Source organism: Solanum dulcamara, chromosome 8 (genome assembly GCF_947179165.1).
Source record: "Solanum dulcamara chromosome 8, daSolDulc1.2, whole genome shotgun sequence".
NCBI classification, from domain to species: domain Eukaryota; kingdom Viridiplantae; phylum Streptophyta; class Magnoliopsida; order Solanales; family Solanaceae; genus Solanum; species Solanum dulcamara.
The window spans coordinates 63,218,514-63,233,679 of record NC_077244.1 but is presented as its reverse complement, the minus strand read 5'-3'; the positions used below and the strand labels follow the sequence as shown (position 1 = coordinate 63,233,679).

At 29.2% G+C, this 15,166-nt stretch overlaps 1 protein-coding gene across 1 annotated transcript; it reads left to right on the top strand.

The window, feature by feature from the left end:
* The first annotated feature begins 485 nt into the window (after nt 1–485).
* Nucleotides 486–5,643, top strand: LOC129899245 (amino acid permease 3-like). Its single transcript, XM_055974131.1, has 7 exons — nt 486–597; nt 3,288–3,369; nt 3,461–3,694; nt 3,790–3,883; nt 4,079–4,293; nt 4,485–4,627; nt 4,720–5,643. The coding sequence occupies exons 1-7, from the start codon at nt 592–594 to the stop codon at nt 5,371–5,373; spliced, it is 1,428 nt and encodes a 475-aa protein (XP_055830106.1). The 5' UTR covers nt 486–591; the 3' UTR covers nt 5,374–5,643.
* Nucleotides 5,644–15,166: the final 9,523 nt, after the last annotated feature.

Here is a 15,166-nt window from a genome sequence, read left to right as displayed (position 1 = left end):
ACAAGACTATATTCGAACAATGTTTGATTGGTGCGCTCATTAGCAACGTACAAATAATTATACTCTATAATTGGTCTCAATTATTTATAATGGGAATCAAATAAGATATAATTCAGAAGAACTTATTCTCTCCTTCAACAACAATGGATGAGGCTTATCGATATATGAACTTATTCTCGAGTTCGAGTTTTGGTGGGATGAAAACAATCTCGTTTGAAGTGCCACCCTAAAAAATAATCATACAACACGTGGATTCTGATTTAACCATGCTTCAATATGAATATCGAACACCAAATAAGAAATAATAATTAAAAAAACAATGGATGATAAGTGGAGAAATGCAAGTGAAGAATTTTATTTTTAGATTTTTATCCGAAGGTTCTCATTTAAAGAGAGAATTTTTGAATATATTATTCTAATTTTCAATTGCTTTACCACTACTATAAAAATGTTAGTTCATTACTCCAATTGAACCACACAACTCTTCAATCTCTTAACACTATTGTCCCTCTTCTATTTCATTTTATACTTATTTGTATAAGGAATTATTTGAATTGCATTTGCTTCCTCAATTTGGGAAGCAATTAAACAATGACGGTACGTAAGAAATTGTTTTGTTTTTAATTTGTTTGGTCCTCTTTTGTTTCTCAAGACTTATTTTATTCCTTGTATTTGTCTACTCATGGTACACAATATGTTTCATTTAAAATAATCATTTCTATTTAGGTTAGTTGAGGGTCAGTCGAAAATAAGTTCTCTATCCAGTAGAAATAAGGTCTGCAAATATTAGATTTTTTTCGAACATTACTTGTGAAATTACATGAGATATGGTATTATTTATTTCTACTTAAGGTTACTACTATTGTTTTATTCGACTTTTTTATTCTTTTCCACTTAATAAAATAATTATTGGGTTTCAGATGCATGATCCTTCTACCTTATTGTAGTAATTGTTAATTAGGTTAGAAACCAAACCAACAAAGCGTATCCACAATTAACACTTGACAGTTGTTTGGTTGGAAGGAAATTATTCTACGTATACTAAGTCATCGATAATCTCTATATAATTAAACACTACATAACTAATGTTTGCATTATTAATATATTTTTTAAACTTACGACTGTCAAAAATATAACAAATGAATAGAAAAATTATGAATAAATCACTACAAAGAAACATGAAATTAGCTACAAATCTAGCTAATCCATCGCTAAAATATTTCTAGCTAATTAAATTTTCCTATAATTTATAGTTTAGTATGATTTTTTTTTATTGATCAATTATGAAATTTTAACGATGCTAATTTCTCATTTTCTAGTAGTAATAGCCTCTTAAAGATCACGATCTTTTATGACTGATATCATAATTTCACTTTTGAACTATCAAGAGATATTTGTTGATAGTGAAAGGGGTGAAAGTTAGGGGGAAACCGGGTAAAGTAGGGAGAAACTTTATGCCATGATTCTGCGCTACAGAATAATACTTACCAGCACATGTAATATATTTTAAATTATTAATAGTTCCATGATATATGTCTTCTAAATAAAATTTATTAGTAATATTTAATTATGATCAAATAATTAGTAGTTTTACCTTAGTTTGTTACTTATATATACGCAGCATGTTCGGATAATTTCTCCCTTTGTTTCTTGAGAAAAGAAGGGTAGGATTTTGTGGAAAGAATTATTCACATCTGATGCTTATATCACGTAAATATATATATTTCATGTGTTTAAATATAGAGTTCTTTTTCTTAATCATATTTATATATATTCATAAATTTCTTAATCATGATAAATTACATTGATTCAATATAACAAAAATAACTTTTAGCATCAATAAATATGTACATTAACAAAAAGTGCTAAAAATATTTACTGACATTAATTAAATGTCATTGGATCTAATGTTGCTATAGGCTTTACAGATATTTACAAAAAATATTAATTACTTTAAAAAAAAATATTTAATAGCAATTAAGCTATTATCATGAATTAATTATTGCTAAAATTATTTTTAAGGTAGTGATTTGATATAAATAAACCTCGGTAATTGATTTGAAAGAAAATTTAAAGAAAAATAGAAGGAAAAAGAAAATGATATTTAGAGGGTCCCAAATTGAGTCAACCTAACTGAAGTGGGCGGAAAAGTTTTCTGACTCTAAATTTGTTGACTAACGCGTCTCCTGTTTTTCTGTTTTTTTTTTAAAAAATTTATCACGTGGCTAACCTCTATAATAAATTTTTTAATTGTATTATTTTTATTTCTTATTATCCAATTTGTATGACGAAAAGATCATGTACAGTTAAATTCAATATTTTTTTATAATGAAATTTAATCAGATTTTTTTAAATATTTTTAAATTTTAAAAAATTAGTTTTTGATACCATCATTCACAAAACTTCAAAAAAAAAAATCCTAAGTAAAATATGTGTCCAAATGCAATTTTAAAATTTATTAAAAATCCATGAAGAGACGGTATATAAGTAAACTTAAACCAATTTTTTTTGCTTATTAGAATTAAGATATTTTTCTTTGAAAATAAAAATAGGAAAAAGAAGAAATCATTAATTCTTGAAACTACCGAATGATATGGTGCATGAAACTGTTTTTCTTTTAACCAGATATCTTTATTCAAATTTTGAGTATGAAAAAATTATTAGTATAAAGCGCAAACTCTGAATAGGATCCTACTGAATACAAATTCAGAATAATAGAACTCCAATTTGAATATCGATCATCGAGCGAATAATAAAAAAATAATTAATTCTTGAAATTCACCCAATAATAGAGGTTATGGCTTGCTCCCCCACTTGGTCGTGGAGGTTGTGTAAAACGCGCGTGGGAGCAGAGCACTGGCGCACCGCACCTATTTAAAGCCCATTGCTGCATGTCTTTCTTCAAACACACAACACACCTCTCTGCAGTCTGCACTTATTTCCTCTGTTATCTACTTATCAATTTCTACTCAGTAAACTCCATAACCAAATCTTCAAAAGATTAAAAACAAAAAACCCATTTCTTTTCGTGTTTCACGTTATTTATTTCATTCTATAAAGAAAAAAAAAAGAATCCCCACTTGGGTATTTGCAAAATCTTTGACAACTGTGAAAAGTTTGCTCTGTTCTTTTCATCAGTCAGTTGAAATCAGTTCGAGTTTGAGTTAGAGCTTAAGTGTGTTGTATGCTGTGGTCCATTGAAATTTGAGTTTATATAAGAGAGTTGCGGAAAAAGAAGTATTGTTTTTGGTCTAAACTGATTAACCTTTCTGTTTTCTTGATAAAAGATGGCAGACAAAGCACATCAAGTATTTGATATCTATGGTGAATCCAAATGTTTTGATGATGATGGTCGTGTCAAAAGAACTGGTAAATTAAAAATTTGTTGATCACGTCACAAATGTTATTCAAAATTCATTCATTGAATTGGAGAGTGAATTTTATTTTGTTGGATTTTCAGGGTCTGTTTGGACTGCAAGTGCTCACATAATAACAGCTGTGATTGGTTCTGGAGTTTTATCATTGGCTTGGGCCACTGCTCAGCTTGGATGGGTTGCTGGTCCAACTGTATTGCTTCTTTTCTCCTTTGTTACTTACTACACCTCTGCTTTGCTCTCCGATTGTTACCGTACCGGCGATCCAGTTACCGGAAAAAGAAACTATACTTATATGGATGCTGTTCGAGCCAATCTTGGTATCTCAACTTCCTTCTAATTTCATGTCAATTTCTTTTTTGATTGTTTAATGTGTTTGTTTATATTGATTTGGGTATTTTTGTTTTCAATTCAGGTGGATTTCAGGTTAAGATTTGTGGTATAATTCAGTATACGAATCTTTTTGGGGTTGCAATTGGCTATACCATTGCGTCTTCTATTAGCATGGTGTAAGTGCTAACGAAAAAAGTTAATTCATTTATTAATTTCTGTATGCAATTTAGAAATCTGCATAACTAATACTTGCATAATTCTAACTATCAAACACTCCTAATAGTTTGGTACTTAACAGTTGCTGCACTTTTACTATTTTTTTTGGTGAATTCAGTGGGGGCTAATGTTAACTTGTGAAATGATTTCTACAGGGCTGTGAATAGGTCTGATTGTTTTCATAAACATGGTCACCATGCTGCTTGTAATGTTTCAAGCACTCCCTATATGATCATGTTTGGAGTGATGGAAATTATCTTCTCACAAATCCCAGATTTTGATCAGATTTCTTGGCTTTCTATTGTTGCTGCTGTTATGTCCTTCACTTACTCTACAATTGGTCTTGGGTTAGGAGTTGCTCAAGTTGCAGGTTTGTTCAAATTTAGTTCTAGCTACCTTTTTTCTATGTTGCTCGAACTTTTCAAAAAATTATTGTTATACATACGACAACATTTTTGGAGGATCCGAGCAACCTAACCTTTTTTTTACCTTCAATTTTTGTAATTTTAGCTGCTGGTTTGCTCACTATTTGTTGTCCTTGCCCTGCATTTTTAATTACAGAAGCAGGAAAAATTGAAGGAAGTCTCACTGGGATCAGCATTGGAACTGAAGTAACTGAAATGCAGAAGATTTGGAGAAGTTTTCAAGCTCTTGGAGCTATAGCTTTTGCTTATTCTTACTCTCTCATCCTTATTGAAATTCAGGTAAAAAAAAATAATCAGCTAAGAGGAATTGATTAGTCTTTTTGTTATTTACTTACTTTCAGAGGTACTGATTTGATGTTTGAATAATTTAGGACACACTCAAATCACCACCAGCAGAAGCCAAGACAATGAAAAGGGCAACATTAATTAGTGTGGCAGTAACAACAGTTTTCTACATGCTTTGTGGTTGCTTTGGCTATGCAGCATTTGGAGACCAATCCCCTGGAAATCTACTAACTGGATTTGGCTTCTACAACCCTTATTGGCTTCTTGATATCGCGAACGTTGCCATCGTTGTTCACCTAGTAGGTGCATACCAAGTTTACTGCCAACCCCTTTTCGCCTTTGTTGAAAAAACAGCAGCTGAATGGTACCCTGACAGCAAAATCATCACGAAAGATATCAATGTCCCAATCCCAGGATGTAAGCCTTTCAAGCTCAACCTCTTCCGTCTAGTCTGGAGGACGATATTCGTGATCATCACCACAGTCATATCAATGTTGATGCCATTCTTTAACGATGTCGTTGGCATTCTTGGAGCCTTTGGATTTTGGCCACTTACAGTATACTTCCCAGTGGAAATGTACATTGTGCAAAAGAGAATTCCCAAATGGAGTGGAAGGTGGATATGCCTTCAAATACTTAGTGGTGCTTGTCTTGTTATCTCAATTGCTGCAGCTGCTGGTTCTTTTGCTGGAGTTGTTTCCGATTTACAAGTTTACAGGCCTTTTAAAACACCTAATTAAACTGAATTAATCACAACATATTGTTGTTGATGTTCATTAAAAGGAAGAAAAAAAACAAAACAAAGCCTGGGGAAGTGTTTGACCAGCCAGTTGTTATTGTGTAGGTTTAAATTTGTTTTTTTTTTTAAAGTTCCATGACAAGATAAAAAGGCAGGTCCTTGTATGTATTTATGTGGGGGGAAAAAAAGAATCAAGTCTTTTTCAATTATGTAACAACTCTTATTTCACTGCAAAGATGAAATAGGAAATTGAATCAAAAGTTTCTATGCATTTCAACTTCTCAAGTTTTGTCATATTATTTTGATGAAAATGTTTTTTTATCAATTGACCAAACACATTTAAGGAGTCCGGAGCAAAAATGCATAAAGGGCCACTTTTTCTAGAAAAAAAAAAAACAAAAGGGACAAATCGCTATTCCCTTTTGTTTTTTTTTAAAAAAATAGTGGCCTTTATGTATTTTTGTAAAAAAAAATAGTCATTTTGGCTCCGAACTCCACATTTAAGTCCTATTAACCAAGTTAAATGAACTCTAGTATTTATAAGACTTTATGTAGAAGTAAAATTTTATTTTTTCTAATTTCTCTACCTTTCGTCTAGGCAGAAGATTCAGTGTTGGTTTAACTAAAAGGAAAATTTTGAGAAAACGAATCTCTTGTGAATTGATTACTGAATGGACCAGGAATATTACCTATAATGCATAATATATATACTCCCTTCTCGTTTATTTTTACTTATTCAATATTAATTTAACACACCACTTAAAATGTTTTACGCTTTGAATATAATAATTTCACTATTTTAAAAATTATCAGAGAAAATGAATTAGTAGTACTTAAAATACGGATAAAATAGACATAAAATGACAAATTATATCTTGATTATCCAAACAAAGCAAATAAAAATAAATTTTGATATAATGAACGAATAAAAATAGAGAGCAATATATAAATTTAAAAGGTCCATGTAGTAGTAATGGGAGTGGGTATATGGTCATTGAAGTTAAAGAGATGCTTTTGCAATTGTTCACGGATCCTTCTCTAAGGGTCAATTTGATTTGAAACAAGGTTATCTCAAAATTATAATATCAGATTCACTATGCCTGATTTTTATTTAAAATTCATAGCCGCATTTGCCGATATCAATAAGCAACTGTTGAATAATCTATTTTAATTTTAAAAAGGATAGTTTTTGTATAAAATATAAAAATTTTGTGTTTATGTAATGTTTTAAAAAGAATCTCATTTTATAATCTACCATATTGCAAGCATTAATAGATGTATAATCTCAAATTGTATATCGAAATTAGTATCCTAATAATCTTGGTAACCAAACGATCATATATCTTGGAAATGAATCCTATTATTGATGGTCAAACAAATATAATTGTGAAATGATTAATTAGATAATGAAGTTGTCTTTTGGTAACCCGTGATTGTTTTTCCAAAATTCTAATAATAGAAAAACAAGATAGCACATGGAGCTACTACTGGACAAAGGGTTTAATTGGGAAGCATATAATATTACGGCTGGACAAGTCCATATATAGTACTACATTTTATTTGGGCAACTAGTGTACGTGTCCTTAGTGTCATGAATTAATATGACCAGTAGTGGACTCGTACTTAGAATTTAGAGATGATGGATACACTATTATAAAAAAAAATAGATTTAGAAAAGTGTTATCAATTTTAGAAAGAAAAATAAAGGAAAAAAGATCAAATATGTTATCGAACTTTAAGAAAAGACTCATCTATATCATCCGTTAAAAATTTGGCTTATTTATGTTTTTTATTTGAGAAAAGGCTCGTCCATACCATTATTTGTAAATTAAAAATATTTTTCATTTTGCAAAACTATTTTGTACATGTGGTCAATTATGATTCGGTCACGTCATTAACTAAATTATTTTTTAAAATGAAAAAGGTTCAAATATGCCATCGAACTTTGAGAAAATGCTCATTTATGCCATCCGTTAAAAGTTTGGCTCATCTATGCCATTTCAGTTAACAAATAATGGCATGGATGGGCCTTTTTTCAAATAAAATTGGCATAAATGAGCCAATTTTTTAACAGATGGTATAGATGAGCCTTTTCTCAAAATTCGATGGCATATTTGAGCCTTTTCCCAAAAATAAAATAAGATAGATATAAAATTTTGAATTTTTAACCTCACTTAAAGAGGTGCACCAAATTTTGATCGCATTATATGATATTTCGAGTATGGGTTCACACATCTATATTTTAATATTTTTTTAAAAATATAACATTACTATATATAATCTCGGGAGGGGAGCATGGGTTCACGTGAACCCGGTGCCCCCCCCCCCCCCATACGCCCCTGGGCGGAGCTACATATACTCAAGGAATATCGATCAACAACCCATTTATTAAAAAAATACTCGGGATAGCTAAGTAATTTTTTTTTTTTTATATATATATATATATATATATATATATATATATATATATATATAACACTCTTTGATTTCTATGCGAATTTACTTCTTTATATTTCACACTTTTTAATCTAAATTCTAACTGTGCCACTAAATATGATGATTTTTTTTTTCGTCTTTGACTGTATTTTAGAAGTTTTAGCTAAACATGCCATGAATCATGTTGAAAGTGTTTTGGCTGAATTTAAAGTTGGCCAAAATTAGAAACAAGTAGGAAAACGATGCACGTAGGTAGCTCTGCTGCCCAAAACTATAGTCAAAGGACAAAGGAGAGAAAATAGTGACGTTTAACAGCTTTACAACCAACACCAGGTGGATCTACGTCATTAGTTATGGGAGCCACGTGAACCTAATAATTTTTCATTAGATCATGTATATATGCATTAAAAAAATCACTAAATTAACAATTTTGGAAATACTTAATAATACCAAGGCCAGAAAGACTCGGTCACAAAAATTTGGAACACTTTGAGTTCTTTACTTTTCGCTAAATCAAAATGCTTCATCGGGAAGGAGAAAAGAAAATGCAATTGGGAAGGAGGAGGCAGCCATGGTTTCATAAAAGAAAAAAAAAAGAACTCAAAGGGGAGGGAATAGGTCAGGGATGAATTAAGCGGGTGGATTTCTAAAGAAATTGTATTTAAAATCGATGTGAGTTATTTGATTTTGAGCTTATCACGTGTCCTTCCATCAAATTAAGAGCAAATTTATGCCAAAGTACAATGAGAGTGATATAATTTAGATCGACAATATAACAGAAAAAATATATTTGGACAAAAAATATAAAGAGGAATATATCTAAATTAATATTTTTGATAGTATGTGAATATATTTAGCCTGTTAGAAACAGTTTGAGGTGGTTTATACCAACATTTGACATTTCGAGCATGGTTATATGAATATGATTTAGTTACTAAATACTCTAAAAATGTCAATCAATTGAACTCCTAACATGATTTAAAGTTTTGACAACCTATAAATCAGATGGGGTGAAATTTTAAGGAAAAGGGTTGTGATTTTTTAGAATCGTAGATAGTGGTGTATATAGATCTAGTTTGTTCAGATTTTTTAAATATCAAATCAAATTATTTGTGTTGGATTTTTAACTCTATAAATCAAATCAAATTAATAAAACTCAAATTTTTCAACCTCGGGTTTTTTCGGATTTCTTGAATTTTCAGTTTTTTTTGATTTTTTTCCGGTAAAATATTCATAAAAACACATAATTAACTTGTGCTTCAAAATTTTCCTTAGTCGTACCAAAATACAACTATCTAAGGTGTTTCTTAAGAAAATAATACAAAATATGACACTAAAATATTCAATAAAAAATAATAATGAAATCACATAAAATAAATATTATAAATTAATAAGTCATAATTAAAAAAAGTACTAAATCATGCTAAAATAAGTCTAACAAGTATTAATTACATGACTAAACATTAAAGAAAAGCTAAAATTAGGTTATGTATTTTAATTTTTTAAACCAATGTAAAACTAAAGAACAAATATTCAACATTATTGTTATTCTTGCTGTTAAATTAATTTTTTTTTGCTAGCATTAGTATTGATTTGATTTTGATTGGAACTTTATTAGTGTTACTAATATCTATTCAAAATTTAAAGTCTAAACCTGAAATAATATGTTAAAAGATAAAATTTATGAAAAAGTATAAGAAATATTTATAAAAATATCAAATTAAATACTTTTATGTATAAAATAAATTTTAAAAATTATATATATAATGACAGATTGCTTTGATTTCAGCTTGACTTTTTTTTAGTTAAAAACAAATCAATCTAAATATAATTGATTTTTTTAATATCAAATCAAATCAAATTAAATCATTAATTGATTTTTTTTTATGATTTGACGCAATTTACGATTTAATTTGATTTTTGATTCATTTTTTTCACCCCTAATGGTGGATTTGTTGTGCAAGAGACATTTGGTACATTTCCAAGAACCATCCAAAGTGCTGTTTTGACTAACACAAGAAAACAAAAAGAAATGTATCCAGCCCATAACATTATATTCCATCCATCCTGTGGGGGAAATATGATTTTTCTCTTTATGATAATTTGACCTATGGTTGAGGTGACTTTGTCACATTAGAATTTTGTACCCAATAAAAAGGATTGTACTTTTTGGAAGGATGCTAGGAAGAAAGTTCAAAAGGACCACTTTTTTATTTTTTTTAAAAAAATATATTTTAAAAAGAGGTCAAAAATGTCTTTGAACTAATGAAAATAAAGCAATTATATTCTCTTTTTGGGCATGAAAAATACTCTCACCATTTTTTGCAAATGGTAAAAACATTTTCATGCCAAAAAGCAAACATATGACATAATTTCTCTATTTCTAATAATTTAGAGATATTTTTAAACCTTTTTTCCTAATTAATTAAATAAAAAGAATATATGATGCACTTGTCATGGGTGCCAATCCATCAACATTATAGTTGTGCTCAAAAGTGGTGTTGGAGATGGATGGAGGAGGAGGAAGTACAAAGTTTTAAAGTACACTATATGGAATAGAGAATGTGGACAGTAATCAATAGAAGTGACAAGGACCAAACATTGTTAAATCACAATAAAAAGATGGAGGGGAATGAGGTGCTTGAAAAGCCTAGTTGGATCTTCAAAAAGGATTTGATACTCACATGCATCATATTAATTCAATGGACTTTTACTCTTCTTCCTTTTTTCTTTTGTGAGTTTTGTCCTTTGATATGTATCATAAGCTAAAGAATTTAAAGCCACAAATTTAGCATTTTTGACTACTTTAGATGAATACTATATATTAAAACTATAATAACTTTGTTTGATTAACTTGACTTCCACATTGCTTAACCTTAGCTATCAGTAAATTATTGCCATTGAAGCAATTGCTTGAAGAATTAGGAGTATACAACAACCTCATTTATGAAATTATATTGTGATAAACAGTAAATTATTAATGTATTGCAGATTAATTAATTCCATTTTTCATAAAAGTATTTAATACACTTCAAAATTGATTATCAATTTGTCCAAAATAATTGCAAGTCTAAGATATTCACTGCTAAAAAATCGCTGGATTGTACATCACGATTATATCTTCATTGCATTCTGAAACCAATGGACACGGTCAGTTAAAACCAAGGGACAAGGTCGGTTAAAACCGAGGAACAAGCCACCATGTCCGTCGATTTTTAAAAAACCAATGGAGATGGTCCATTTTTCAAAAATCTAGATAAAAAATATAATTACTTGGAATCAAACCAAAGTATTTTTTATGACGATTTTGAACAATTCTATCATTCAACCACAATACAAATTCACTAAATTTAAAGTCCTCTATAAAGACTTGTCACTAACGAAATGGGAAGTTGATAAGTGGTTATACCCTTGGGTTTACCTTTTCTTTTTTTCCACGACATTCGTTTTGGGGCAGATGAACCAGCATATGCAGCCATAAAGCGTTTTCAATTAAAGACGACTTCAGATATATCTAAAATTTGAATTTAAGACCTTTAATTAAAGATGAAGAATATTTGTCACTCTATGGCTCATTACTTTGTTAATTGTATGTATATCAAACAACTATCGAAAGAAATGAATGTTGAGGAAGGCACGTGACCGTCCAATGTGTTGTGTGCACTAAATAACAATAATAATAATAATAATTAGTACTATGTATTTCTTTCTTTTCATTACTTAAAAAATGTACACTAATATTAGGATGCCATGAGTGGGTTGGTAATGCTAAGGAACTTTCGATGAACTTCCTCCAAATTTTCCCCAACTTATTAGTGGGAAAATTATACTTCAAATGTTTTGGGACAACTAATTTATAAAATATATACACAATATATAAATAATACATACTTTATATTAAATATACATATAATATACACAATATTTACAATCGAAGTATATAAATAATAAATATTTCAATCATATTGATAAACTAGCTGATCGAAAGGTATATTTACCTAAGTTTTCCATTATTTATTTAGTAATAATAATTTGTTTTGTATGCATAAGGGAACATTAAGAAGAATCTCCCCAAGATTCAGGAAAAAGTAAGGTAGTTTAATAAAGGTGTTAGGATTGTTTATAAGTTTTTTGAATAAATAAAAAGTGGCACTTGGGTAAATAGATTTCTTTAACGTAAGTGGGGTAAATTTGAGTAAACCTGTATTCTTTAATATAAGTGCGTAAATTTGAGTCAACCTATAGATTATGACAAGTAGAAAAATAATTCATTTTTGTGTAATCATGTGATAATGTCATATAGTTGTAAGCTTTTCTTAATTCTTCAATTACTTTTGGAATTTTGTATATTCATTTTATGGTTGATGTGCAAAATGTGAAAACCTTTTTCTTTGCTAATTGTCATAATTAAAATTTACACTATAGATATCAACGCTAATAAGTGTAAATAGTGTAATTGAGAGCTTCGATTAAAATCAAATCAAACTAAATAGAAGCAAATTTAACCATGTTCACTACCTAAGACTACTTGCACATCTTCAAACGACTATGATGTAATTAATCTGTTGCCTAGAAAATAAAGAATAACTATATATCCATCAAAGCAAAAAGAACAAATTAGCTTAGAACCACACAATTTCTGTTGATAAACTAATTAATTAAAGTCATCCAAAAAGGATCCAACTGATGTTAATATATAACATAAAAGCGCATTATTGACAGTTTGAAATGCATTCTCAAAATAATATATCAACAAATTAAACATTTATGAATCATAATAAGTGCAACTCAATCAAACAAATTAATGTTAGCATATGCCATAAGACCAAAAGTGATAGGCTGAAGTAGTTATAATCATGGCCACACTATAAAACTTACCTATATATAATGACCTAAATTTTTCTACTTAAATAAATACATATATTTGTACATGTGAAATATTTAAATGGAAGTGGACAGAGTGCTAGGCAGCCATGTCCGAAGAAACTCACACTTATATAGAATTATTATTTGTATATGTGAAATATTTTTTTATTATAAATATAAAGTTTTACTTAAGGTTATAATTAATTTTGCAGAATTTGTAATTAATTTATGGTATAAATCCGCCTCTTCTTTTTCATTTTTCTTTTCCCTCCCAACTTGACTTGAACATTCCCACCACAATGTTTTATACATTTCTTTTTCCCGGGAAAAAAATGGGATAAAAAAACTAAAATCATGGCCATGTGTGGGTTTATTTTAAGTAAACATGGCCTAAATCCCATAGTGATTCTTTCCAATTACATTCTATTTCTAGTCTTTTAAAAATTATTCGAAATTTCTTTTTTTTGGTGGAATTCGAATACATCACGTACGTTTTAATACATCACGTAAAGTGATGTATCCGACCAATTTATCACCTAAAGTGATGTATCTGACGTTCTGATACATCACATAAAGTGATGTATACGATCGATACATCGCGTATAGTGATGTATCAGAAAATAAAAAAAGAATAGAATTTTTATAATTTTTTCAAATAATAAAAAATTCTAGAGAATATGATAAAATAAATTATATATTTAAGTAATTTTTCTTTTTAATAGTTTGCTTTACCCCCACAAAGTTAACGAAAGTTAGTAGTTGTACTTTTATTTTATTTTATCGTTGTAGAAATAATTGTATCTAGTGCACATTAAAGAAAAAGAATATTCCTGATACATAGGAAAAGTAAATAATTGTTTTATTACTCCCTCCATTCACTTTTACTTTGAGACTTTTATATTAAGAGAAAGTTCATATTGACTTGTCCTAAAAAATAAATATTAATATAAATATTTTATTACAATATTCATATTAATTGATGTATAGTTTTAAGTTGAGAAATGATTTAAGAAATAAGTAATTAATATTGAGGATAAAATAAAAAAATAAATTGACTTTTTTTTAATGTTTTAAAAGTAACAAGTAAAAATAAAAATTTATTTTTGAAATACTGAAAAGTAAAAGTGAACGGAGGAAGTATTTTCTTCTTCATATTTTAACCTTAACGTTAATTGGTTATTCTCCTCATCTTTTTCAAGACTTAAGACTAATCATCAATTAAGCTATGTCAATTACTATTTTTTAAGAGACGTAAAAAGATCAAACTGAACAAGTAAAAGTGAATGGTGGAAGAACGAGGTAAGAAAGTGTATAATTACGGGGAAACAACATTTAGTTAGAGGGTAACTTACCCACTAGCTTATTAGCTAATTACTTAGATTCACGTTACTTGCAATATTACGAATCTTATCAGATTTTGGACTTCGGATACATGTATGTGGCTCGTTCGGATACGTTTAGATACATGTATCTAGGGTCGTTCAAAACCGAATCAAAATCGATAAATCAAATCAAAAAAAAATTATTGGTATATCGGTAATGGGTTATTGATTTAGCAGTTTTGGATAATGATTTTAATTTTTTTTATTGGGTCATCGGTTCTTAACAGTTTGAGATTTTTTCTTAACGGGTTAACCGATAACCCAATAGTAACTTAATAATTTATATTTATTACCATTCGATATATAAAGTCCTTCACTTAGGGTTTAATTTTCATACTTTTATTTCTTGTTGTCTCAAACTCTTGGTTATTATACAATGTTTTATATTTGCTTTTGAGCAAGACGCAATTTATCAACTCATGTGCATGGTTCATTTGGTTTGTTACCTTGTTTTAAAGTGATTTTCAGTGGTTTTTTGGTGTCAAATCTTAACGATTAAATAACCGAACCGATAATGATCAATAACTGATAAACCGATAACTGATAAGACAATATCTTAATGATTTTATAACGGTTGGCATGTCTATAAATCGATAACCGATAAGTCAAACCTATATACTTTAAAACCGAACCGACCGATCGATATGCAGCCCTTATCTCGTCTACATGGGTCAAGATCCAAGTGATTCGCATGTATCTGGCTCTCTCGCTCACCTCTCTCTTATACATATATCTAGTGTGATTCACGTGTATCTGGGATATCGGTCGCCTCTTTTCTTCTCTCGCTCGCATCTTTCCCTATTTTAGTGTATCTGGTAACAAAAATGCATGTATTTAGGTGTATCTGACTTGAAATTTGATATGAAATTATTAATTATTGTGACAATATGTAAATATTTCAAATTATAGGGAGAATTAATAAACATGGTAGGAATGTTTGTCTAATTAATTAGATAGTTTTTCCTTAATTAAAAGATTCTTGGATATGAAGTGGTTCAATTTCGAGTTGACATTTTCAATTCTTGGATATGTGATGCAATTGTTATGTTATATGAAGGTTGTGGCTATTGTGAGCAAGACGTGTTGCAGATTGACAAGTTGTCCATCACA